This window comes from Scyliorhinus canicula, chromosome 6 (genome assembly GCF_902713615.1).
Source record: "Scyliorhinus canicula chromosome 6, sScyCan1.1, whole genome shotgun sequence".
Taxonomy (NCBI): domain Eukaryota; kingdom Metazoa; phylum Chordata; class Chondrichthyes; order Carcharhiniformes; family Scyliorhinidae; genus Scyliorhinus; species Scyliorhinus canicula.
The window spans coordinates 186,032,210-186,058,105 of record NC_052151.1 but is presented as its reverse complement, the minus strand read 5'-3'; the positions used below and the strand labels follow the sequence as shown (position 1 = coordinate 186,058,105).

The 25,896-nt window shown below is 47.8% G+C and overlaps 1 protein-coding gene across 1 annotated transcript in view; it reads right to left on the bottom strand.

Annotated features, from left to right (window-relative positions):
• The window catches only part of bag2 (BCL2 associated athanogene 2), a 35,184-nt gene extending 10,918 nt beyond the window's left edge, over positions 1-24,266 (bottom strand). The window contains exons 1-3 of the mRNA XM_038800663.1: positions 23,902-24,266; positions 15,573-15,682; positions 3,232-3,673 (exon numbers count right to left, since the gene is read on the bottom strand). Of these exons, the coding sequence (XP_038656591.1) occupies positions 3,279-3,673; positions 15,573-15,682; positions 23,902-24,023 (627 nt within the window). The 5' untranslated portion in view covers positions 24,024-24,266 and the 3' untranslated portion in view covers positions 3,232-3,278. The remainder of the gene's footprint in view (positions 1-3,231; positions 3,674-15,572; positions 15,683-23,901) is intronic.
• Positions 24,267-25,896: the final 1,630 nt, after the last annotated feature.

Here is a 25,896-nt window from a genome sequence, read left to right as displayed (position 1 = left end):
CCACATTGCAATGGGTCCTTGTCCCGCTTCAAAATCAAAGAAATCAGCGCCCTGGATATTGTCGGGGGCAAAGTCCCCTCCTCCCTCGCCTCATTAAGAGTTCTCACTAGCAACGGGCCCAGCAGGTCCACGTATTTCCTGTAAAATTCAACCGGGAACCTATCCGGTCCCGGGGCCTTCCCCGCCTGCATGCTCCCCAATCCTTTAACCAGCTCCTCCAGCCCAATCGGTGCCCCCAGCCCAGCCACCTGCTCCTCCTCCACCCTCGGTAAACTCAGCTGATCTAGGAATGGTCGCATCCCCTCCTCCCCCACCGGGGGATCATCTGGTGAACTTTATTCCCAACGATCCCTCCGCCCTAACTTGATCCTGGAACAATGGCTTTTACAGTTCTTTATTCTCTTTCTTGTCACAATACTTTAATCACGATTTTACCCTTCCAATAAACAAACTGGAACTATTTTCTCCTGGAAAAGAGAAAACACGGAGTGATTTGATCTAGGTCTTTAAAATTGTGAAGGTTTCATCGGGCAGACGTGGACAAGATCTTTCTGCCAAGTACAGGATATTAAATCTAGGGGTTGTAAATCTAAGACAGTCACTAATAAATCCACCAGGGAGTTCCGGAGAAACGTCTTTAACCAGAGAGTGGTGAGAGAGTGGAACTCGCTGCCAGAGGGAGTAGTTGAGGCAATTGGTATAGATGCATGTAAGGGGAATATAGATACGCACATGAGAGACATAAAAGGATGTGTTGATAGGGTGATAGGGTTGATACCTCTTCATTCAGCTGAGGAAGGAGCAGTGCTCCGAAAGCTAGTGTTTGAAACAAACATGTTGGACTTTAACCTGGTGTTGTAAGACTTTTTATTGATAGGGTGAGATGAAGAGGGGTGGGAGGACACCCACGTGGGGCATACACACAGGCACAGACCAGTTGGGTTACAAGCTCTATGTTCTGTACAACAAGGATGCCAACTGAAACTTGTCTATTTACTGTTCTTGCCAACCAACCATTTTCTACCACTTTTTCGCCAGTAGGAAATCATATTAGATAAGGCTGGGGTCGACTTTAATGAGGCTTCAAGTGAGAATTAATAACATGGCGAAATGTGACACGAGTTGGGAAATGTATTCTGCTTAAAAAGTTGGCTGATTGCTCATCAAGATGCCAAACTCTGCTCAGGGTTAATGTTATATCAGCAATAAAGCTGTAACGTTGTTAGACAAACAGCAGGCAAACATACGATGCAGGTTATTCATTAAGAAATTTTAAATTTTCACCGGCTTTTTAATCTATTTTGTTCAAGAGAGAACACAGCCTCACCATTATTTTGCCTTATCCGCAAAGAGATACACACAGCTTGTTTTCAATTCTGCATCTGCAGATTTGTACAGCTGAATATAAATCAGAAATAAAGAACCTTATTTAACGTGCAGCATTTAAACCAATGCTATTTTGGAGTCTTTTTAACATAGTAAACTTAAAGAACATTGCTACAGAAAGTCCTATCTAGAGTAAGTGACTCAGTGTATGGTCATAATTCAGCCTTGTATCCGAGGAAGAAATCACCTACCATTTTTGCTTTGTTGAAGAAACGTTAGTGCAACATTCACTGTCTATCTCAGTCAGCATTTTTAAATAACTCAAGTGCTTAAAATATTTAAGACTGAAAGTTAAACATGAAGGGGCAGTATTTCCACTCATTGGTATGCTGTTCTTTCGTCACCCAAAAACCAACAAAATATGTGCAAAAGATCAAGGAATTTCAAATACAAATTACACTTGGGGCCAATCAAGTTTCCACTAGATTAAAAAGAACTGCTCTAGCAGCCAACCACACCCCAAAACCCAATCAATCACCAGGGAGCATTTTAACTAATTGTACCATATTGTGGACCAGCTTTAGTGGTCAGCGCTGCTGCCTCACGGCGCCGAGGACCCGGGTTCGATCCTGGCCCCGGGTCACTATCTGTGTGGAGTTTGCACATTCTCCCCGTGGCTCCGTGGGTATCACCCCCACAACCCAAAAGATGTGCAGGGTAGGTGAATTGGCTATGGTAAATTGCCCCTCCGTTGGAAAAAAATAATTGGGTACTCAAAATTTATTTTTAAAAAGCTTTATTTTAGTTACAAGAATAGGTACATTTTAAGTTTTAAATATTAAAATAATGTAATTTACTAAGAAACTGACCATACTGCTGTGTAGTACATCAATAAAACTAGTAATTTTTTGCGTATAGTTTTTTTTAATGTCACTTCAGTTACTAAAAATCACAGGTAACGGGCAAGTGGCGGATTCTGATTAAAATGTAAAGAATTTTTGTAAAGAATGTGCTTTCAACTGTAGTAATAAAGCTATACTTGCTTTAATCGCTTTAATATGGAAAGGAATATTTAATGCAAAGGGGAAATGTGATGAATGTAGGAATTTCACACATATTGTATTATATGAATCATTCCTGGAGAAAAGTAGCCTTTCCTTACAGTCTTACAAATTAAATAAAACATTGGGGTTTCCACGGTATTGTAGCAACTGTTGAGGTCTGGTCCAGGATCGTCATAGAAATAAACAATTACATTCTAAAACACTGCCCAACTGAACTAGTTTGTGAGAGATTTTATGTTTGTGGCTATGCAAATCAGTTTAGGTGAAATCCTGACCCACACCTTGGCAAACTAACACCATTTTGAATGCAATTTTCACCCGGATTGTTGGTCGCAGAAACTCTACCAAAAAGTGTCAGGTGTATTTCCATCATACTGTCACATTTTGGGAGGTGGCCCCTAGTACAGCACAGGCAGTTACAAAATTGGCTGCATGTAATGACACCACAAATCCCAGTTAGATCAGAGATGGTCAATAAAACCTTCCAGCAGTTAAGCATGGAGACTGCAATGCTGTTAGTGACTAGGATTGATTTTATGTGTATAATTTATATTATGTAACTGTTCTCCACTCACTGCATTTTTCTGGAGATGTAACCATGTGTTTATCAGGGGATTTTGTTGTAGTTTTGGTTGAGTTTTGTTTCCTTTAGTTTTAGTTATGAGTTCTGTTTTCTGTAGTTTCCAGTGTCTCTTTATTAAATAGACACTGTGGACTGTTTGCAGTGGTATGCTGTTTAAATAGATGGTTTGCTGAGTAAAATGTTACTGTTTGCTGTGAGTCCTTCCAAGTCTCACCCCACTTCCAACTCATTGACTGACATATTGGTGTCAATACTCACTTTTTTAAATACATTTTGTTCTTTGAATAGCACAGGCACGGAGTGTCTCAGTAGATATGGTTGTATTTGGCAGGCTTTGCATTCTTCTGGTCCAAGAGGGTGATTGATCTGTCAGCATTGGAGACATTTCTAATCAGCTTTTCTAGTCTCGTTTTGAGTTTCTTCTGATCTTCCAAAGCACAGCCTACGATAATGGATTGAAATTTCTGGTCAATGGGGCCCTGAGGTGCCTCGGAGGAGCAGGCATTGTAGAGAGCCGCCAACTGGTTCTTGGCACTCCCCAAATCCCGCAGGACCTTGTTGACCACCTCATCAATCAACGCTGTTGCTTTTCTGAGGGCCTCCTCCTGCTGAAGGTTCCGGATCGTCTCCACGGAAACTGCCACAGTCAGGGTTCGGCCAATGAGGCGATTGGCTGTTAAATTGAGTTCTTCTCGCTCACCTGTGTAAAAGATTTGAATAAACTGAGCAACAAAAAAAACTGTCAAATTATAACTAACACTTCCATCTGTGTTCATATCTACATATAGATAATAAAATTATGATTCATTCACTGTCATAAAATTAGAGGTACAAATTCATGGGTGAACAAAAATAACATTCCTTCAAATATTATAGTTTTCAGTCTTTGATTCTGCGCATCTTTTCCGCAAATGTAATTGTTTACAGCACTGAAAATGGCCATTCAGCCCATTTTTCCGGTGCCAGCTATTTACTGGAACAGTCCAAAATTTAGTTCCAACTCTCTGCTCTCTCTCTGTTTCAAATAAGTATTTATAAATATTGATCCTATTCTCCTTTAAGAGGTTGTTTCAATCTTAGTCATTCTATGTGGCAAAGCATGAGATGTTTTGACTGTGTTCCAACTCACACTTGATCAAGAACAACAGGTTTTGTTCATACAGTAAAATGTCTCGAAGCACTTCACGGGTGCATTATTTGACAAACATTGGCACCGAGTTAAAGAAGGAGCTATATAGGACAGGTTGTCGAAGTTTGGTCAAAGAGGTCGGTTTTAAAGAGCATCTTTTAAAAAATAAATTTAGAGTACCCAATTCATTTTTTTCCAATTAAGGGGCAATTTAGCATGGCCAATCCACCTAGCCTGCACATCTTAGGATTGTGGGGGCAAAACCCACACAAACATGGGGAGAATGTGCATACTCCACACGGACAATGATCCAGAGCCGGAATCGAACCTGGGACCTCAGCGCCATGAGGCAGCAGTGCTAACCACTGCGCCACCATGCTGCCCTTAAAGAGCATCTTAAATGGAGGAAAGAGTACTGAAGAAGCCGAGAGGTTTAAGGAGGTAAGTCCAGCGAGTACAACCTATACAACTTACAACACCAGAATGATAGGAATTTTGTAAGCTCTGGAATTCCGACCCTTAACCTTTCCATTTGTATTTCCCTCTTTAAGGCATTCCTTAAAAATCTAACCCCTTAGACCTATCCCAGAGCTGGTTTAGCCACACTGGACAGATATACCAATTAAATTATCAGGGACGTTTCCGTAAAGGTAAATGGGAAAAATAAGTTGGAATCAATAAATTTTTCAGCGAACCTTTTGGAAAGAGCTCCATGTTACCCGTCATTCGCCCAAGGATAAGAATTGATTTTTTTAAGTTGAAAAAAAATCTCCATGGCTTTCCTATCTGATTCATCCTCCGGTGGTTAAGAGATTCTCCCTGCCTGTTGTGAACTTTACTGGTCAGGACATTAACCCCTGCAGGAGCACCACTTGACTAGACAAATGCAACAGGTTTGGTTTTTAACTTTCAGCGTTCAGCCTTAACGTGTCCTTTCTTCGGACAGAAGTAGCACACTGCACTCAGCTGGAGTGTTAGTATATATTGTGTCCTCAAGTAAATCTTTGAACGCATGGCCTCTTACCTCAAAAGGTCAACGAATTACCCACTGAGCCACACTGGCATTTGAGAGGAAAGCAATTGTCTCCATAAATACTGATATACTGAGTGTTTTACGTATTTCAGATTAAACCTGTACTTGCTGCAGTGGATGGACTGAGTCTGAATGACTTTGTGACTCGGTTCCACATCCTACCTGCCACCTGCTTCTCTCTCCACCAAAGCAACTGTTGTATCCTCTTTGTCAGAGTCCCCACGATTCTGCCACCTTGATCCCATTCCTGAGTTCCAACTCATTTAGATAGAGGAAGAGAGTTTAGTCTCATAATGCTACTGAAATAGTCAGTGGGAACTCAAGAACTACTGGATTTGAAACGGTGAAGGCCCATCTACTTCAACCCCCATCCCACCACTCTCCTGATAGTCACATGATCCGACAATTATGGAGTTGTTGATCAATCACAGAAATCAATCTCTATCGATGAGCTTAAAAACAGACCCAGACATGAGGTGTTGAAATCTCCTGGCATTGGATCGATTTGACAACTAGAGGTCAAAAGTCAAACCAAATCTTGAATCTCAAAATGTCACTTAACCAATTTAATTATCTTTTGCAATCACTGCATACTTTATCCGACTGCTCTCCACTTTCCATCTCTGACCTGCTTCTCTCCAACACCATGTTGTGTTGTATCTTCTTGCCTGAGTCTGCATTGTGTAAATTACCCAACTCCCACCTGGGGCCCCCAGATCAGAACGATACTGAGGGTAAAAGGGTTCAGTTAAGAGGACAGGTTACATGGACAAAGTTTTTGTTCCCTTCAATATAGAATCAAGGGGCTATCTTATCGAGGTGTTTAAGATAAAGAAAGGATTTGAAAGGGTAGATATGGAGAAACTATTTGTCTGATGAGGGCCAGTTTAGAGCAAAGGGGAGGCATCGTCTTCAAATTGGAGACAGGCCATTCAGGGGCGAGGTGAGAAAGCAGTTCCTCACAAGAAGGATAATGGAAATTATTTCTCCCCCAGTTCAGACTGGGGGTCAATTGTAAATTTTATCACCGTTTCTTCCGGTGTGTTCCTCAATAACTCCCGAATAAACAGTGGTTTGGTAAATACAAACAAAATATGAAGCACTTGCCACAGTAGTATTACATCAAATTCACAGCAGAAACAGGCCATTTGGCCCACCTGATCTGCGATGGTGTTTATGCTACTCATGAACCTCCCCCCTGCCTGATCGGAATATCCCTTATCCCTCGAGTGTTTATCTAGTTTCCCCTTAAATTTTTGAAATGGTTGTCCAGTTAAGGGGCAATTTAGCGTCACCAATCACCTACCCTTCATATCTTTGGGTTGTGGGGCCGAGACCCATGCAGACACGGGGAGAATGTGCAAACTCCGCACGGACAGTGTCCCGGGATCGAACCGGGGACCTCAACCCTGTGAGGCAGCAGTGCTAACCACTGCGCCACCATGCCTCATAATTTCCCCTTGGATGTATCCATGCTCTTCGCCGCTACTGATCCAGGTGTTGCTCAGTTCCACATTCTCACCCACACTTCCGTGCCTCTGATAACTGGAATGGTGTCCTTAAAAGGCCATTTGATTTCCCTGCACATAATAACACATGGGAAAATGTCGCCCCCTGGTGTCCAAATGTATATTGAACTGTCAGCTTTTAAACTTAATTTCGGCAAAATCTATTGAATAAATTGTGAGAACTGAATTTTAGCCACAATGACCAATTTTCCACATTCAGGGCCATGTTGTGAGAAAAATAATGTTTCAAAATTATTAAGTTGTGCAAAATAATTTATTCTCTGGGAATGGAGGTTTCCCGAGAAGACTGGGACTGTATCCAATGCACAATTAGGAATTGGCGCCGATGAGAGCGTGACAACAGCAGAGACAGATGGCGAAAGAATAGTAATCTTTGTTATTTAAACTTGTTTTCTTCGCAGGAACTACTGTCGGGAATAAAGTAGACTTTTAGAGAGAGAAGGAAAAGAGAGACATGAGGGTGCAAGTCTACAAATCTTTAGGGCAGCACAGTGGCACAGTGGGTTAGCCCTGCTGCCTCGCGACGCTAAGGTCCCAAGTTCGATCCCGGCTCTGGGTCACTGTCCGTGTGGGGTTTGCACGTTCTCCCCGTGTTTGCGTGGGTTTCGTCCTACAACTCAAAGATGTGCAGAGTAGGTGGATTGGCAACGCTAAATTGCCCAATTGGAAAAAATGAATTGGGTACTCTAAATTTTTTTTAAAAAAAACAAGTCTACAAATCTTTGAAGAATACAGGACCGGCTCGAAAGATTGTCAAGAAAGCAGATGGAATCCTTGGCATTATAAATAAGGTCACCAAAGCGTTCAAGGTCTTCTACCGGGGACTGTACATCTCCGAGCCCCCCCTCGATAAAGACTCGGGGATTAAACAGTTCCTCGATGGACTGGACATGCCAGTCATTGGGGACGATAGGAAGTTGGAGCTGGAAGAGACTGGGAGAGGTCATGGATAGTAACAGCTTCATGCAGGCGGGGTAGGCTCTATGACCCAACGGGTTCCCAGCGGACTTCTACAAAACATGTGCGACAGCAGTTGCCCCGCATTTGCAGGTGATGTTCGCAGACTCACTAGCGAAGGGGCACCCTGCCTCCAACGCTAACACAAGCCACCATATCGCTGATACCCAAGAAAGACAAAGACCCAACGGAATGCGGATCCTCCAGACCCATTTCACTGCTCAACGTGGATGCGAAAAAACTTGCAAAAATCCTGGCTAAGTGGCTGGAGAACTACGTACCAGAGGTGGTGGCAAAGGACAAGACGAGCTTTGTTTTTTTTTAAATTTAGAGTGCCCAATTCATTTTTCCATTTAAGGGGCAATTTAGCGAGGCCAATCCAGCTACCCTGCTCAACTTTGGGTTGTGGGGGCGAAACCCACGCAAGCACGGGGAGGATGTGCAATCTCCACACGGATAGTGACCCAAGGCCGGGATCAAACCTGGGAATTTGGCACCGTGAGGCAGCAGGGCTAACCACTGCGCCAGTGCTGCCCCCCCCAGATGAGCTTTGTTCAGGATAAACAGCTAACAGCGACCATCAGACGACTGCTGAACGTGATAATGACTCTCATCCGGGGAGAGAACACCAGAGGTGATTGTCTCCCTGAACGCAGAGAAGGCCTTCGACAGAGCGGAGTAGAAGTACCTCATAGAGGTACTACAGTGGTTTAGCTGGGGACGGGGTTCATCTCATAGGTGCAACGTCTATCCAAGACCCCCATGCGAGCTGTCGGACCAACGCCACCAGCTCTGAATACTTCCAGTTGCACAGGGGCACAAGGCAGGGATGCCCCCCTGTTCCGGTTCTTATTTGCTCTCGAAATTGAGCCATTGGCGATCGTCATCAGAGCAGCGAGAAGCTGGAAAGAAATCAGAAGAGGAGACAGAGAGTACAGGGTTTCACTCTCTGCGGATGACCTGCTTCTCTCCATCTCGGATCACAAAGCGGCATGAGAGGGATCATGAAGCTCCTGGGAGAGTTTGGAGCCTTCATGGGCAAAACTCAACCTGAGCAAGCTTAAAGTCTTCCCTGTGAAGCCGAGCGAGGGAGGGAGAAGGGAGATGGGGAGACTACCATGCAAACTAGCCAAAGCAAATTCAACTATCTGGGGATCCAGATCGCCCATGACTGGACACGGATCCACCAGTGATCTGACAAGTTTTTTTTTTTTTACATAGAATTTACAGTGCAGAAGGAGGCCATTCGGCCCATCGAGTCTGCACCAGCTCTTGGAAAGAGCATCCTACCCAAGATCAACACCTCCACCCTATCCCCATAACCCAGTAACCCCACCCAACACTAAGGGCAATTTTGGACACAAAGGGCAATTTAGCATGGCCAATCCACCTAACCTGCACATCTTTTAGACTGTGGGAGGAAACCGGAGTACCCGGAGGAAACCCACGCGCACACGGGGAGGATGTGCAGACTCCGCACAGACAGTGACCCAAGCCGGAATCGAACCTGGGACCCTGGAGCTGTGAAGCGATTGTGCTATCCACAGTGCTACCATGCTGCCGTCTGACTGAGGAAGTCAGAAAGGACTGACAGAGATGGGACATACGCCCGCTCTCCCTAGCGGGGAGGGTACAGACGATCAAGGTGAATGTGCTGCCCAGTTTCCTCTTCTTGTTCAGATCCATACCGATCTACATCCCCAAGGCTTCTTCAATGTGGTCGACAAAATGATCATGGTGTTGTGTGGGGGGTGGGAGAACCCGAGAATCCCCAAAGAATCCAGAGAAGAAGAAACATAGGGGGCCTGGCCCTCCCAAAACTACAGTACTACCACTGAGCAGCAAAGAGTGAGGGATGGGGCAAAGAACCAGAAGTGGAATGGGTGAGGATGGAGGAGAGCTCCTGTACAGTGTCGGCTCACTGGCCCCTCGCTATGCCAGCCCTCCCATCCCTGCCAGCAAAACACTCAACAGGCACAGTGGTGGTTGCCAGCCTCCGAACCTGAAACGACACGAGGCAGCACCTGGGCTTGACCAGGATATCCACCATGGCTCCACCTGCGGCAAACACAAGTTTGCGCCAACCATGCTAGATGCCACCTTTAAGAGGTGGAGACAGGATTGGGGGGGGGGGGGGGGGGGGGGGGGGGGGGGGGGCACTGACTGTTAGAGACTTTTACACAGAGAACAGACTAGCGACTTTAGAGGAACTGACAGAGAGACTGCAGCTGACTAACGGGAACGAGCTCCGACACCTACAGGTTAAGAACTTCCTCCACAAGGGGACGACAGCGTACCCACGGACCCCGAGCCACACAATGCTAGAGGAACTACAGGATGCGGGTAATCTGGGAGGGGGAATTGTGGGGGCCTGTACGGACAACTATTAAAAAGGGTACACTCCCCACTGGACGAAACAGAGGAAAAATGGGAGGAAGAACTCGGCATGGAAATAGGGTGGGGACTCTGGAGCGAAGCACTGAGCAGGGCCAACTCTACCACCACATGCGCAAGGCTAAGCCTCATGCAGTTTAAAGTGGTGAACAGAATGTACCTGACCAGAACCCGAACGAGCAGGTTCTTCCCGGAGGTGGAGGACAAATGTGAACTGTGCTGGGGAGGCCTGGCCAACCACACCCGCATGTTCTGGACAGCCTTCTTTGAGGCAATGTCCAAGGTTGTGGTGATCAGGGTGGAGACGTGCCCAAGACTGGCTTATTGTCCTTAGAGCAGAGAAGGTTGAGGGGGTGATTTAACAGGGGTGTTCAAAATTACAGTGGGTTTCGATAAAGTAAATGGAGAGGAGCCAGCAGGAGGATTAGGGACAAGAGGTCATAGATTTAAGGGAATTGGCAAAAGAACCAGAGGCAAGGTCGGGAAGATGATCTTAATGCACTGAGTTATGATCTAGAATGCGATGCTTGAAAGGATGGTCGTTCAATAATAACTTTCAAAAAGGAATCGGAGGGAATACTTGAAGGGATGAATTTGCAGGGCTACAAGGAAAGAGCAGTGAGTGGGACTGAGAAATGCGACAGGTTCAGATCACTGAAAAGCCTCCTAAAGTGATGTATGATTCGATAAAATATTCATCCATTTTAATGAATCGGGGGGGAGAAATTATTAATAGCAAATATGTATTGAAACAATGTGACTATCAAATATCAGAGTCTGAATATTGTTTTTAATATTTCTTTATTCTCCTTTTTCACATTTTCTCCCAAATTTACACCCACCAACAACAAACAATAATCAGCCACAAATATGTCAGTTCCCATATCAATAACAACAATCCCATCCTCCCACCAAACCCCAAACATTAGCCCGCATGTTCACATAAACAAATGACAAAAAGGAATCAGGAATCACCCATAGGCACCATCAACACACACCGCCGCCCCTCTCCCTCCCACAGCCCCCCTCCCCCCCCCCCCAACCCTCCCACCCACCACCCCCCCAACAAATGTTCGATGTTATCCAGTTCTTGAAAGTGCATGATGAATAATGCCCATGAATTGTAGAACCCCTCCATCCTTCCCCTCAGTTCAAACTTAACCTTCTTAAGGGTCAAGAATGCCAGCAGGTTCCCCCGCCATGCCAGGGCACAGGGTGGAGAGGCTGCTCTCCATCCCAGCAGGATCTGCCTTCAGGCGATCAACGAGGCAAAGGCTACATCTGCCTCCGCACCCGTTTCCAACCCTGGCTGGTCCGACACCCCGAATATGGCCACCGGGGGCCCGGGTCCAGTTTTACAAGCACCACTTTAGAAATTACCCTAAAAACCTCCTTCCAGTAATCCTCTAGTTTTGGACAGGACCAAAACATATGAACGTGATTAGCGGGGGGCCCCCGCAATGTTCATACACATCTTCTACTCCTTCACAGAATCGGCTCATCCTCGCCCTCGTGAGGTGTGCTCTGTATAACACCTTCAGCTGTATTAGCCCCAACTTTGCGCACGATGTGTAGGCGTTCACTCTCCGGAGCACCTCACACCAGAACCCCTCCTCCATATCCTCTTCCAACTCTTCCTCCCACTTTGTTTTGATCCCTTCCAGTGGTGCCTTCTCTTCTTCCAAAATAGCTCCGTAAACCGCTGACACTACCCCCTTCTCCAGTCCCCCTGTTGTCAGCACCTCCTCCAGCAATGTGGAGGCCGGCTCCACCGCGATGTTCTGTATCTCCTGTCTGGCAAAATGTCAAACCTGCATGTATCTAAACATTTCCCCCTGCTCCAGCCCATACTTCGCTTCCAGCTCCTTCAGCCCTGCAACCTGACCCCTAAGAAACAAATCTTTCACTGTCTTAATCCCCTTCTCCCATTTCTGAAAATTTCCATCCCACCAGCCTGGCTCAAATCTGTGGTTCCCCCGAATCGGCATTTCCCTTGATTCTGCCCCCAACCCGAAGTGTTGGCGAAAATGCCTCCAGATTTTCAATGAAGCTATTATTACCGGACTCCCTGAGTATTTCCCTGGAGCTATCGGGAGCGTCGCTGTTGCTAGTGCTTTCAGTCCTGACCCACTGCACAAACTCTCCTCCATTCTGACCCACTGGGAAACAACCCCTCTGACCCAGCTCCGCACCTTCTCCACATTCGCCGCCCAGTAGTAGGACATCAGGTTCGGGAGACCCAAACCCCCTGCCTGCCTTCCCCTCTGTAGCAGCACCTTTCTCACTCTAGCCACCTTTCCACCCCATATGAACGAGGCAATCCTTCCCTCAATCTCTCTGAAAAAAGCCTTTGGCAGGAAAATTGGCAGGCATTGAAAAATAAACAGAAATCACAGCAACACGTTCATTTTGACCACCTGTACCCGACCCGCCAGTGACAGAGGGAGACCATCCCACCTTGCCAGATCGGCTTTCACTCTCCACACCAAACTAGAAATGTTGTACCTGCGGAGCCCCCACCTCACCCCCAGGCAACCTGCACCCCCAAGTACCTAAAGTGTGTCACTGCCCCCACCCCCGGCCGAGACACCACAAAATACTCACTCGTCTAGATTTAGTTTGTATCCCGAGAAAGACCCAAACACTCGAAGCAGCTCCAATATTCCCCCTATCGACACAATTGGTTCCGACACGTAGAACAGCAAGTCATCGGCATACTAGGAAACCCTATGCTCTATCCCCCCCCCCCGCATTATTCCTTTCCATACCCCGAACTTCTTAATGCTATGGCCAACTGCTCAATCGCGAGTGCAAACAGCAGGGGGGACATAGGACATCCCTGCCTAGTCCCACGGTGGAGGGAAAAGTATATCGAGCTGATGTTGTTTGTGCGGACACTCGCCCTCGGCTCCTTATATAGTAGCTTCACCCAGTTCACAAATCTTGGTCCAATCCCAAACCGCTCCAGAACTGCCATCAAGTACCCCCATTCTACCCAGTCAAAGGCTTTCTCGACATCCAATGCCACAACCACCTCTGTTTCCTTCCTCTCTGCCGGTGCCATAACGACGTTCAATACCCTTATAATGTTTGAAAAGAGCTGCCTTCCTCTCACGAACCCCGTCTGATCTTCACCTATCACCTTCGGGAGGCACTCCTCCAGCCTACCTTCGCCAATACGTTTGCATCCACATTCAGAAGTGATATGGGCCTATACGACCCAAACTCCGTTGGATCCTTATCTTTTATTAGCAACAGGAAAATCGATGCTTGCCCCAAGGTTTGTGGCAACACCCCCTTCCCTATCGCTCTTCAAACATCCCCACCATCAGGGTTGCCAGCTTATCCTTGAATTTTTTGTAATATTCCACCGGAAACCCATCCGGCCCTGCCACCTTCCCCGACTGCATCCTCCCAAATGTGTCCTTTATCTCCTGCTCCACTATCGCTCCTTCTAATGTAGCCCTGTCCCCCTCCCCTAACCTCGGGCACTCCAACCCATCTAGAAATTCCTGCATCTCCTGGTCTCCCCCAGGTGGCTCTGACATGTGCAACCTTTCATGAAATTCCTTAAAAACCTTGTTAATCAGATCCGGAGCCACCACCAACTTTCCTGCCCTATCTATCCCTCACCTGAACAATTTCCCTTGCCGTTGCTTCCCTCTGGAGCTGACCTGCTTACATACACCCCTTATCTCCATGTTCATAAACTGCACCCCTTGCTCGTCTCAGTTGGCGCACAGCCTTCCTGGTAGACAGTCGGTCGAAGCTCGCCTGTAGTTTCTTCCTTTTTTCCAGCTTTGCTGGGTCCCCATCTTCTGCATAACTCCTATCTACCTCCAACATCTCATCTATTACCCTCTGCCGCTCCAACCTCTCCTCTTTGTCCACCCTGGCCTTAACCAAAATCACCTCCCCCCTCACCATCGCCTTTAGAGCCTTCCAGACGACCACCTTCTACACCTCACCCGTACAGTTGAAACCTACATATTCCTTAATTACATTTTCAATTTTCTCACAGAACACTTGGTTCCCCAAAAGCCCCACATCCAGTTTCTACCCCGGCCTCTGCGCTACCCCTTTCTCCAGCACCATATCCACCCAATGCGGAGCATGATCTGACACTGCAATTGCCGCGTATTCTGACCCCTTAACCCCAGCCAGCAAAGTCTTCCCCACCATGAAAAAGGCGATCCGCGAATATACCTTGTGGACTGCTGAGAAAAATGACTACTCCCGCTCCCTTGGGTGCAGAAACCTCCAAGGGTCCACCCCTCCCATTTCCACCATGAGCCCTGCCAACGCCCCCCCCCCCCCCCCCCCCCCCGATGGAACCTGTGCATGCGGCCGTGACCTCTCCAACCTTCGCTCCTGCACCAAGTTCCAGTTGCCCCCCCCCCCCCCCCCCCCCCCCCACACTCAGTTTGTGTGTGTCCAAGGTCGGGGATGGTCCCAAACACCTTCTTTGCGAATCCCACATCGTCCCAATTGGAGCCGTATACACTTAATAGCATCACTAACCTCCCCTCCAGCGCCCCTGTCACAATCACATATCTACCCCTCTGATCTGCCATCACCTTCTCCATCTGGAAGCGTTACTCTTTTGCTGACCATTACCGCTACCCCTCGAACCCTTCCGTCAAGTTCAGGGTGAAACACCTGACTAACCCAGCCCTTTTTAAGTCTCACCTGGTCCTTCACCCTCAAGTGAGTCTCCTGCAGCATTGCCACATTGGCTTTCAAACTTTTAAGATGCGCAAGCACCCTTTTTAAAAAAAAAAAAATTTGAATTCAAATTTTCACAAAATATCAATAACAGAAAACACTAAAAACAGAAAGAACAAAGGAAACAACCCCCCCCCCCCCCCCCCCCCCCGTATATACAGAAAAGAAAAAATAAATTATCGCCCGTCATTCACAAAGAACAAATATACACGTCCCTTCAACCCAAAACACAGAGAAAATTTTTTATCTTGTGAAATGGAAAATAGTGAATAAGTCCAGAGAAGTCCAGGAGCCGGTTTAGCACACTGGGCTCACTGACCATTGAGTCAGGAGATGGTTTTCAAAGACCCACTAGACTACATCACCTAGACTGACACTCCAGTCCAGTACTGAGGGAGTGCAGAGTGCTACTTCTTACCTAATAAAAGGACACGTTAAGGCTGAACTCTGAAAGTTAAAAACCAAGCCTGTTGCATTTGTCTAGTCAAGAGGTCCTCCCCCAGGTGGCCAGTGAAGTTCACAACAGGTAGAGACTCTCCGCTTTATTCACTGAGGATGAATCAGGGATGGAAAGCTGGGTAGATTTTTTTTTCCCCTCAAGACCCCCACTCCCATGTTCATCTGGTGAGGCAAGCAGATCAATTCTTATCCTTGGAGACACAGGAACAGCAGTTGCTGATGTTGACAGGTGAAATGAAGCTCTTTCCAGAAGGTTCACTGAACAAAATATATTAATTCCAACTCATTTTCTTGCCCTGGAAAGCCCTCCTATTCAAAATTCTGAAACCTTTTCACTTTGCATTTCAAATAACAAAACAGGGCGCGGACTCACCATCACTAATGTGCTTCATGTCCTGGTTGTTCTGCACACTTTGGATCAGCTCCAATAGGGTCTCTTTCTCTTGCTCCATTGAAGCTGCTGCTTCTCGCAAAGCCTCTACCCTGAAATGGAAATATCAACACTTTGAAGTGCATTAGGGGTGTGAGGATTGGCCTGGAGTCTTCAGGAATTGAAGATCAATACCCAGGACACTGCTGTGTGCACTCCTGGAGTAAAATCATGGGGACATTGAAAAATACACTTTTTTTTGTCATTTTCTTTGAAATTTTCTCTTCACCAGATTTTGAAAATAGGGGCGGGGGAAGAGGGCTGTTGGATTGACTGTCAAGCATCATCCAATTGGGTAAGGAGTCTGTTTGCTTTCCAATTGGTGTAGGAAGGCCGTGCGTCTCAAGGCTGAATGTGCTGGCCAGCCAATGGCTGGAACATGGGGGCAAGTCATAGAACATAGAACATAGAACAGTACAGCACAGAACAGGCCCTTCGGCCCTCAATGTTGTGCCGAGCCATGATCACCCTACTCAAACCCACGTATCCACCCTATACCTGTAACCCAACAACTCCCCCCCTTAACCTTACTTTTATTAGGTCACTACGGGCAATTTAGCATGGCCAATCCACCTAACCCACACATCTTTGGACTGTGGGAGGAAACCGGAGCACCCGGAGGAAACCCACGCACACAGGGGGAGGACGTGCAGACTCCACACAGACAGTGACCCAGCCGGGAATCGAACCTGGGACCCTGGAGCTGTGAAGCATTTATGCTAACCACCATGCTACCCTGCTGCCCCTGCTGACCTTGTCATGTCATGTAACCTCGAGGAATACACTTCATCACAGATGGGAACGCCAACAGAGAGGAGAAAGTCAATGACTCCAGTAACGTGTTTCGAGTACATCATCTTCCTGAATCATCACCTCACTGAATCATAAAGCACATGAGAAGACCAACACGGCTCATCGTGTCTCTGCTGACTCTTTGAAAAAAATTATCCAATTCGTCCTATTACCCCAGATCTTTCCTCACAACCCTGCATCTTTTTCGAACATACAAACAAGGAAGAGAATGCCTTTTGGCCCTTTGAGCCTGATCCGCCATTTGATAAGATCATGGATGGTCTGATGGTAACCTTAAATCTGCCCCGATATCTTTCGCCCTGTACTCACCAAAAATCAATCCAGCTCTACTTTAAAAATATTCAAAGGCTCTGCTTCTACCACCTGTTCAGGAAGGATGTTCCAGAGCCTAACAACCCTCTGAGAGAAAGGTTTTTGCCTCATCTCGGTTTTAAATGAGGGACCGCTGATTTTTAAAAAGTGACCCCTTGTTCTTAAAAAGTGACCCCTTGTTCCATATTCTCCCACGAGAGGAAATACCATCTCCACAGTCACCTCTCACTCTTCCAAACTCCAGTGGATATGGGCAGCATGATAGCACAGTGGTTAGCACTGCTACGTCACAGCACCAGGGTCCCAGGTTCGATTCCCGGCTTGGGTCACTGTCCGTGCGGAGTCTGCACGTTCTCCTCATGCCTGCATGGGTTCCCTCCGTGTGCTCCGGTTTCCTCCCACAAGCACCAAACGACATGCTTGTTTGTTGAATTGGATATTCTGAATTCTCCCTCAGTGTACCAAACAGGCAGCAGAGTGTGGCAACTAGGGGATTTTCAGAGTAACTTAATTGCTATGTTAATGCAAGCCTACTTGTGACACTAATAAAAATTATTAAATATTGATGGAACCATCAATTCACCAGACACGTGTTTCCGATATGAATCTAGGCTTTAATCGACTTACTTCAGAGCCAGCCTGTTACCCGTTGATGAACTCTGAGTGAACTCAGGCTGACTCTGGACAAGGGTATTTATACAGCTGCACTAGGGGGAGGAGTCATGGGCGGAGCCAAGGGTGGAGCCCAGGAAGTTCCTGAGTACTCCCAGAGCCACTCCCCCTAGTGGTAGGATAGCGCTACTGCACTTACAAAGACAGTGTGAATTATCATATATACATTTATATATTACATTCACCACATTCACCCCCTGCAAAAAAAATCAAGTCCGGCGGGGGTGGTGACCTACAACGTCAGTCTGTCCGGTGGTCGAATTGTCCGTTGTGATCTGCGGAGCACCGGGGTTGCAGCCTCTCGCGGTGGCTGGATGGGTGTTGTGTGCTGGGGTACGCTGGCGGACTCCAGGGAGGTTGTATCCGAGCTTCATACTCTCCTGGTTCGACCGGGGACTGGGGGCTGGCCGGCGCGGGGGCGCGGAACTGGTGGAGCGAGCTCGTGGGCTCGGGAGCGCAAGGGGGTGGCAGAATGGGGTGTAGGGTGATAGATCTGTGGAGGTAGAGGGGGCGCTGGATCCGGCGGGTGCCAGATCCCGGAGGGATACTGTGTCCTGACGGCCGTCAGGGAACTGGACGAATGCGTACTGGGGGTTGGAGTGGAGCAGGCGCACCTTTTCAACAAGGGGGTCGGTTTTGTGCGCCCTGACGTGTTTCCTCAGAAGTACGGGGCCCAGCATCCTCAGCCATGCCGAAAGTGAGACCCCCGTGGTAGTGCCCCTGGAAAAAATGAAGAGCCTCTCGTGAGGGGTCTGGTTGGTCGCCGTGCACAAAAGCGTGGAGCGCGTCTGGGAGGACTTCCTGCCACTGGGAGACTTGGAGCTTTCTAGACCGAAATAGACCGGAGGGTCAGTAGGACGGTCTTCCAGACCGTCGCATTCTCTCTTTCCACCTGTCCGTTCCCCCTGGGGTTGTAGCTGGTAGTCCTGCTCGAGGCAATGCCCTTGTCGAGCAGGTACTGACGCAGCTCGTCGCTCATGAAGGACGAACCCCGGTCGCTGTGTACGTAGCTGGGGAAACCAAACAGGGTGAAGATGCTACGCAGGGCCCTAATGACTGTGTGGGAGGTCATGTTGGGGCACGGGATAGCAAATGGGAAACGGGAGAACTCGTCTGCGACGTTTAAAAAGTAAACGTTCTTGTTAGTTGAGGGGAGTGGCCCTTTGAAATCAATTGCGAGGCGTTCAAAGGGCCTAGAAGCCTTGACCAGGTGGGCCCTGTCTGGTCTATAGAAGTGCGGTTTGCACTCCGCACAGATCGGGCAGTCCCTGGTGACCGCTTTTACGTCCTCATTGGAGAAAGGCAGGTTTCGGGCCCTGATGTAGTGGGCGAGCCGGGTGACCCCCGGGTGGCAGAGGTCATTGTGGATGACTTTTAATCGGCCGATCTGCGCGCTGGCGCATGTCCCGTGGGATAGGGCATCCGGAGGCTCGTTGAGCTTCCCGGGTCGATATTTGATATCGTAATTGTAGGTGGAGAGTTCGATCCTCCACCTCAGAATTTTGTCGTTTGTAATTTTGCCCCTTTGCGAGTTGTCGAACATGAAGGCAACCTATCTTTGGTCGGTGATGAGGGTGAACCTCCTACCTGCGAGGTAGTGCCTCCAGTGACGGTTAGCCTCCACAATGGCTTGTGCTTCTTTCTCGACTGAAGAGTGTCGAGTTCTGAAGCGGAGAGGGTACGGGAGAAAAATGCAACTGGTCTTCCTGCCTGATTTAACGTAGATGCTAGAGCTACCTCTGAGGCGTTGCTCTCTACCTGAAATGGGGTGGACTCATCCACCGCCCGCATGGCCGCTTTGGCGATGTCCTCCTTGATGCCGTCGAAGGCCTGGCGTGCCTCGGCTGACAGGGGAAATCGTGTGGCCCTAAAGAGTGAGCGGGCTTTGTCCGCATATTGAGGGACCCACTGGGCGTAGTAGGAAAAGAAGCCCAAGCACCGTTTGAGGGCCTTGGGGAAATGGGGGAGGGGAGTTCTAAGAGGGGGCGCATACGGTCCGGGTCTGGGCCCAGGACTCTGTTTTCCACGACATAGCCGAGGATGGCTAGTCTGGATGTGCGGAAAACGCATTTCTCCTTGTTGTACGTGAGATTCAGTTTCTGTGCCGTCTGGAGAAAACGGTGGAGGTTGGCGTCGTGGTCCTGCTGGTCATAGCCGCAGATGGTGACATTGTCCAAGTACGGGAACGTGGCCCGCAGCCCGTACTGGTCCACCATTCGGTCCATTGCTCGTTGGAATACCGAGACCCCATTAGTGATGCCGAAAGGACCCGGAGGAAATGGAAGAGGCGGCCATCGGCCTCAAATGCCGTGTAGTGGCGGTCCTCCGGGCGGATTGGGAGCTGGAGGTATGCAGACTTCAGATCCACCGTGGAAAAGAACCGGTACTGGGTGATCTGGTTTACCATGTCTGCAATCCTGGGGAGGGGATATGCGTCGAGGAGCGTAAATCTATTTATGGTCTGACTGTAGTCGACAACCATACGGAATTTTCCCCCGGTCTTAACGACCACCACCTGAGCTCTCCAGGAACTATTGCTGGCCTCTATAACCCCCTCACTGAGTAGCCTTCGGACCTCTGCTCTGACAAATACCCTATCCTGCAGGCTATACCGCCTGCTACGAGTGGCTACGGGTTTATAGTCCTTTGTGAGATTGGCGAAGAGAGGAGGGGGGGGAATTCACAGCGTAGAAAGGCTGTAGATCGTGAGTGGGGGCAGGGGCCCTCCGAAGCTGAGGGTGAGGCTCTTGAGGTTGCATTGGAAGTCTAGGCCTAATAAGAATGGCGCGCAGAGTTAGGGCAAAACGTAGAGTTTGAATTTCGAGTAGCTAGCGCCTCGGATTGTGAGTGTCGCGGCGGTGCGCCCCTGGATCTGGACCGAATGGGAGCCTGAAGCGAGCGAGATAGTTTGCTGCACGGGGAAAACGGGGAGCGAACAGCGTCTTACCAGGTCTGGATGTATGAAGCTCTCCGTGCTCCCGGAGTCGAAGAGGCATGGCGTTTTGTACCCGTTGATATGGACCTCTGCCATCAAGTTTCGTAGATTCTTTGGTCGTGATTGGTCCAGGGTGACCGCGCTGAGTTACGGGTAGTCGGCGGCTCGATCAGCTGTGCTGGAGTGGCCCCGTGATGACTGCCCTCTGAGTTCATAGTCGAATTCGAATTCTTCCGCAGAGTTGTCCGAGCGCGGAGATGCCGATTGGGCCCGTGGATTGCACGTGGCGGGCGGCGAGGAAGATGGCGTCCAAGATGGCGGCTCCCATGAGTCGCACGTGGCCGGCCACGTGGTGGAGGTTTTCCAAGACGGCGGTCCCCATGGATCGCACGTGGCTGGAGGGGGCGGAGTCGGGGCATAGGCCGCAGCGTTTCGGGCCCCGCGAGTGAGGGGAGCGATTACTTCGAGTCGCTGGGGAGTTGGAAGCTGGGGCCCTTTTAGCGAGGCACACTCTTGCATAATGGCCTTTTCGCCCGCAGCTGCTGCAGGTCGCGTTGCGGGCCGGGCAGTGCTGCCGCGGGTGCTGGTTCTGGCTGCAGAAATGGCAGGCTGGAGCAGCGTAGTGGCTGGCTGGAGCAGCGTAGTGGCTGGCTGGAGCAGCGTGGTGGCTGGCTGGGGCAGCATGGTGGCTGGCTGGGGCAGCGTAGCACAGGCCTGGGGGAGTCGCTGGTCGGGGGCCCATGTTTGGGTCGCGGGGTCCGCGGGGAACGAGTTAAGGCTGCGGAAGGAGACCTCCATCATGGTAGCAGCTTCCACAGTCGTTTCTAAGTCCTGGGCCCCCTTTTCCAGCAGTCGTTGGCGCACATAGTTAGACCTGGGGCCCGCTACAAAAACATCGCGTACCGCCAGTTCCCTGTGTTCAGCCGCGGTAACCGCTTGGTAATTACAGTCATTGGACAAATTATTGAGTTCCCTTAGAAATTCGGCGAGTGATTCTGTAGGCCGCTGGCGGCGAGTCGTGAACACATGGCGAGCGTAAACTTCATTAATAGGCCTTACATAAATTTTATCGAGAACTGCTAGCGCCGCAGTATATGAACTGGCCGTGTTTAGTTGCGTAGAGATTCTGTGGCTCACCCTCGCGTGCAGTAGACTTAGCTTCTGATCCTCTGTCGTTTCGGCTGTGCGCGCTTCGCCAGGTAGGCCTTGAAGCACCGGATCCAGTGGGAGAAGATTTCTTTAGCCTCTGCATTCTGCGGGTCGAGTTCCAGGCGTCCAGGCTTGAGGGCCGATTCCATAATCGATCTTTACTGTTCTTAAGTCGATTAAATTGATGGAACCATCAATTCACCAGACACGTGTTTCCGATATGAATCTAGGCTTTAATCGACTTACTTCAGAGCCAGCCTGTTACCCGTTGATGAACTCTTAGTGAACTCAGGCTGACTCTGGACAAGGGTATTTATACAGCTGCACTAGGCGGAGGAGTCGTGGGCGGAGCCAAGGGTGGAGCCCAGTACAAGTTCCTGAGCATTCTCAGAGCTACTCCCCCTAGTGGCAGGATAGCGCTACTGAGCTTACAAATACAGTGTGAATTATCATATATACATATATATATATTACATTCACCACAAATATTTTAATGATTCAATTGCGCTCACAATAAACAACACCATTCTACTAACTTCCCTATTACTTGCTGTACCTGAAATTGCATCCGATTCCTTTTGGAAAGTTATTACTGAATCTGCCTCCAACACCCTTCCGGGAAGAGCATTCACAATACAGCAACTCACTGTGCAAAATTTTTTAAATTTTGTTTCTGATTCTTTTACCAATTACCCTAAATCTGTGTTGTCTGGTCACTGACCCCCCCCCCCCCCCCCCTCCCCAATTTCGTCTTGTCCACTCCATCAAAAGGCTTTATCATTTTGGACAACTGTACTAAATCTCTCCTTAGTCTTCCCTACTCAAAGGAAAACAATCCCAGCTTCTATGTGCTCTGCATTTCAACTCATGCATATTCTTCAATACAGAACAAAACCATCAATTGAAATAAATGTCACTGTAAGCTAATCAAATTCATTGACTCAAAGAAATGTTCCACCAATTTATGCTGCAACCTCCTGTTACACACATTCTGCATGTTGCATGTTTTCACATGGATTTGACCTCGGCCAAGGTAGCAGGACTTCAATAAGAAAAGTACTGACTGCTACGTCTGATGAGATTGCCCTCCCCTTCTGCCTCAGCATAGGCAAATGTACAACCCTGTATGGAGGCAATAAATAGGAATAATGCAGAAATTCTCTCCGGTGTGTGTCTGGAACATTTGGTGGTATTTGGCAGCAGGGGTAATAAGTTTTGGCTTGATTGCAAATTGCAACAGTTATTAGTGTGCATGCTTTACACAGGCAAATTGAAATGTTAATTGAAATGCAAGTTTCCACTGATGTCAATGTAAAGTTACAAAGAACTTTACAGTTTATGACACGCCTTACATTACCTTAAGCTATCCTAAAGCTACATAACAGGCAGTTAAATTATTTTTACAACAATGAAACTGTTATAATATATGGAATGCAATTGTAAACAAAGCACACAGTGGGAGTCATTCAGGATATTGATTCTAAATAAAGAGTAATTGGGTTTAATTAATAAATAATTTACATCAATGTGACAAAATGTGGTTTCATGTTTGAACGGGTAAGAACTCTCAGTATGTACTCTAGTCCACACCTACTGTCAATACATTCCTGTGTATGTTCTGCATGAGTTATTCTGTCAATTATCTGAATTGTGTGACCTTTGATAAGGAAATCACCCTTCCTGCCAGTTTTACCCCGTCCGACCCCTCCTTGGTTTTGGAGACCCCTATTAAACCTCTCCCACCCCCTCCATGGTTTTGAAGACCCCTATTAAACCTCTCCCACCCCCTCCATAGTTTTGAAGATCCCTATTAAACCTCTCTCACCCCCTCCATAGTTTTGAAGATCCCTATTAAACCTCTCCCACCCCCTCCATAGTTTTGAAGATCCCTATTAAACCTCTCCCACCCCCTCTATGGTTTTGAAGACCCCCCCCCCCCCTCCCTTTCAATCTTCTCTGATCTACAAGAAGGAACCCGGTTGTTTAGATCTGGGATTGATAAAGCTGCACCATTCATTGCTCGTGCAAGATGGGAGAATATTCTTTGAAAAAAAACAGGTGAGCTGTTAAGTCCATTGAATGAGAGTAGGTCTGGATCATTAAGGCTTGACAGCACCTCCGGGGGGGGGGGGGGGGGGAGAAGAGGACGGAAAAGTCTGTACTAAAAATAGAAAGTTTCTTTCCGATTCGTTAGACGCCTATCCGGGCCGGCAAGGCTATTTTTAAGATTCCCGAAAGCGGGGGGGGGGGGGGGGGGGAGAGTAAATATAACAAATGCCAATAATTTTCCATTACAAATGATCATCAATGAGGGGAGGTGTCCCCAGTTTAACCGGCGTGTTTGTGTTTTTACATTGGCCGCTTTAAGGGACGTGGCTGCTGTCCTCCTACCTCAGCTCCAAGTTGTCGAGTGTTTCCAGTAAGTGTCCCGACCGGTCTGCCATGGACAGAGAGCGGAGGAACTTGTCCCCTGCCTCGCTGTCTTTGGCCTGACTGACCTTCATTTGGGCCATGGTGTTGAGACGCTACAGGCTGCTGGCTTGCCTTTTGCTCTCTCTTCTCTGCTGCTTTAATATCCCCCCCTTCACCCCACCGCCTCTGGGAGACTCCACTTGCTGCAGGATCTGTCCGTCACTTTGCAGGAGATGAAGATTTCCAAATAGGGTGAGGGACACCCCCCTCCCACCCTCCAGGGGCCAACCCTACTTCTCAGGGGATAGAAAGATCCAGAGCAGAGCCAAGCAGGACTCGAACACAGTCTTTAGATCTGATTTGTTCATACCCGATTCTGAAAGCAAGTTGCATTTTCTCAACTTTTCACCGAACTAATTGTTTTTTAAAAGCCCTTTCATTTCTCCTCCCCTCTCTGAACTCACTGTTCCCCTCTCTTTCTCATCCTGTACCCGACTCCAATCGACTTCCTTCTCCATACCTGTCATTCACAGGTGCAGATTTAGAGTATATTTGAAAAAAGAGACAGGTTGTTGAAGCTTTTTCTCTTGCACTCATCAGGACGAATGCAAGATTACCGAATTTCAAACAATTATAACTTACAGGAGAAAAGGGTGCTGATTGGGTTGCAAGTTGACTGTCGGTTGACTAGTCTCCCACTGACTAAAAAAAAAACACTTGCATTTATGTAGCACCTTTTGTAGCCACAGAGTGACTTCACAGCCATTGAAACACTTTTGGAAGTTTCCTCACTGTTGTTACAACAGGAAATGCAGCAGCCAATTTGTACATAGCAAGATCTCATAAACATCAACAAGGAAAGGAGAAAGGTCAGGGCATTCTGCCTGAAATATACTTACATTTCAAGGCAGTATATTTAAAAATTTGCTGCATTGGTTAGGGTTTACTGTGGTTCATTTCAATGGAACAAACTATGAATTTAAGTCAGTCATACATATCACCTTCAGTTCAGTTGCCATGAGGAATACCCATTGAGTCATGTATTTGAGAGTTTGCTCAGTGTCTACCAAGGTGTAAAGGTAAAGTCACCATAGTCCCAGATGACCATAGGCTGCTTTCCCATTTGAGGGGGACAGCTGACTGGTGGCGATTTAACTGGTGTGGAGGATCACCACACCTCGGGTATGGGACGAAGTTGAGAAGGCGGGGCCTTCATGAAGATGGGAATATAGCCATTATGGGAATCAAACCCGCACTGCTAGCCCTACTCTGCAGCACAAACCAGCTGTCATCCAGCCAAGTGAGCTAAACCGGCCCCATATGTATGATAGTGGGGTCCAGACGACTGACATCAGTACCCCTTGTGATGAGAACCAGCTAAACATGTATTTTGCATATGTACCTCTTCAATCTCTCTGAAGGTGGGCAGAGCGGACACAAAATAAGAGACTTGGTTCAAGTGTTGTTCAGCATTATTACATACAAAGAAAGAGTTACAAGCAGATCCACTTATTTCAATTGATATCACTTGCATTGGATAGAGTCAAGTTGTCAGCAGAGAGCTAAAACGAGTTCTTATTGAGTTTCCTCTCACAAAGAACAAAGATGTGCAGGTTAGATGGACTGGCCACATCTTTTTATTAAAACAGTAAAAAAAATATACAAGGCCAAACAGTGCAAACACTAATTTTGTGTTGGAGATGTACGGGGAGGGGGGTGGACACTCTGATTATTAAAACAGTTCACCACTCATTTCTACAAAAATAAAATGGTACAAGCACTAAACTTTGTGCTGGAGAGACCAGATACCGGCCATGCTAAATTGCCCCTTAGTATCCCAACGATGTGGGTTAGGTGGAATGGCCATGGGAGCTAAAACGAGAGTTCTTATTGCGTTTTGGATCCTGCAATCTGAAAAATGAAATTAAATGAAAATCGTTTATTGTCAAGAGTAGGCTTCAATGAAGTTACTGA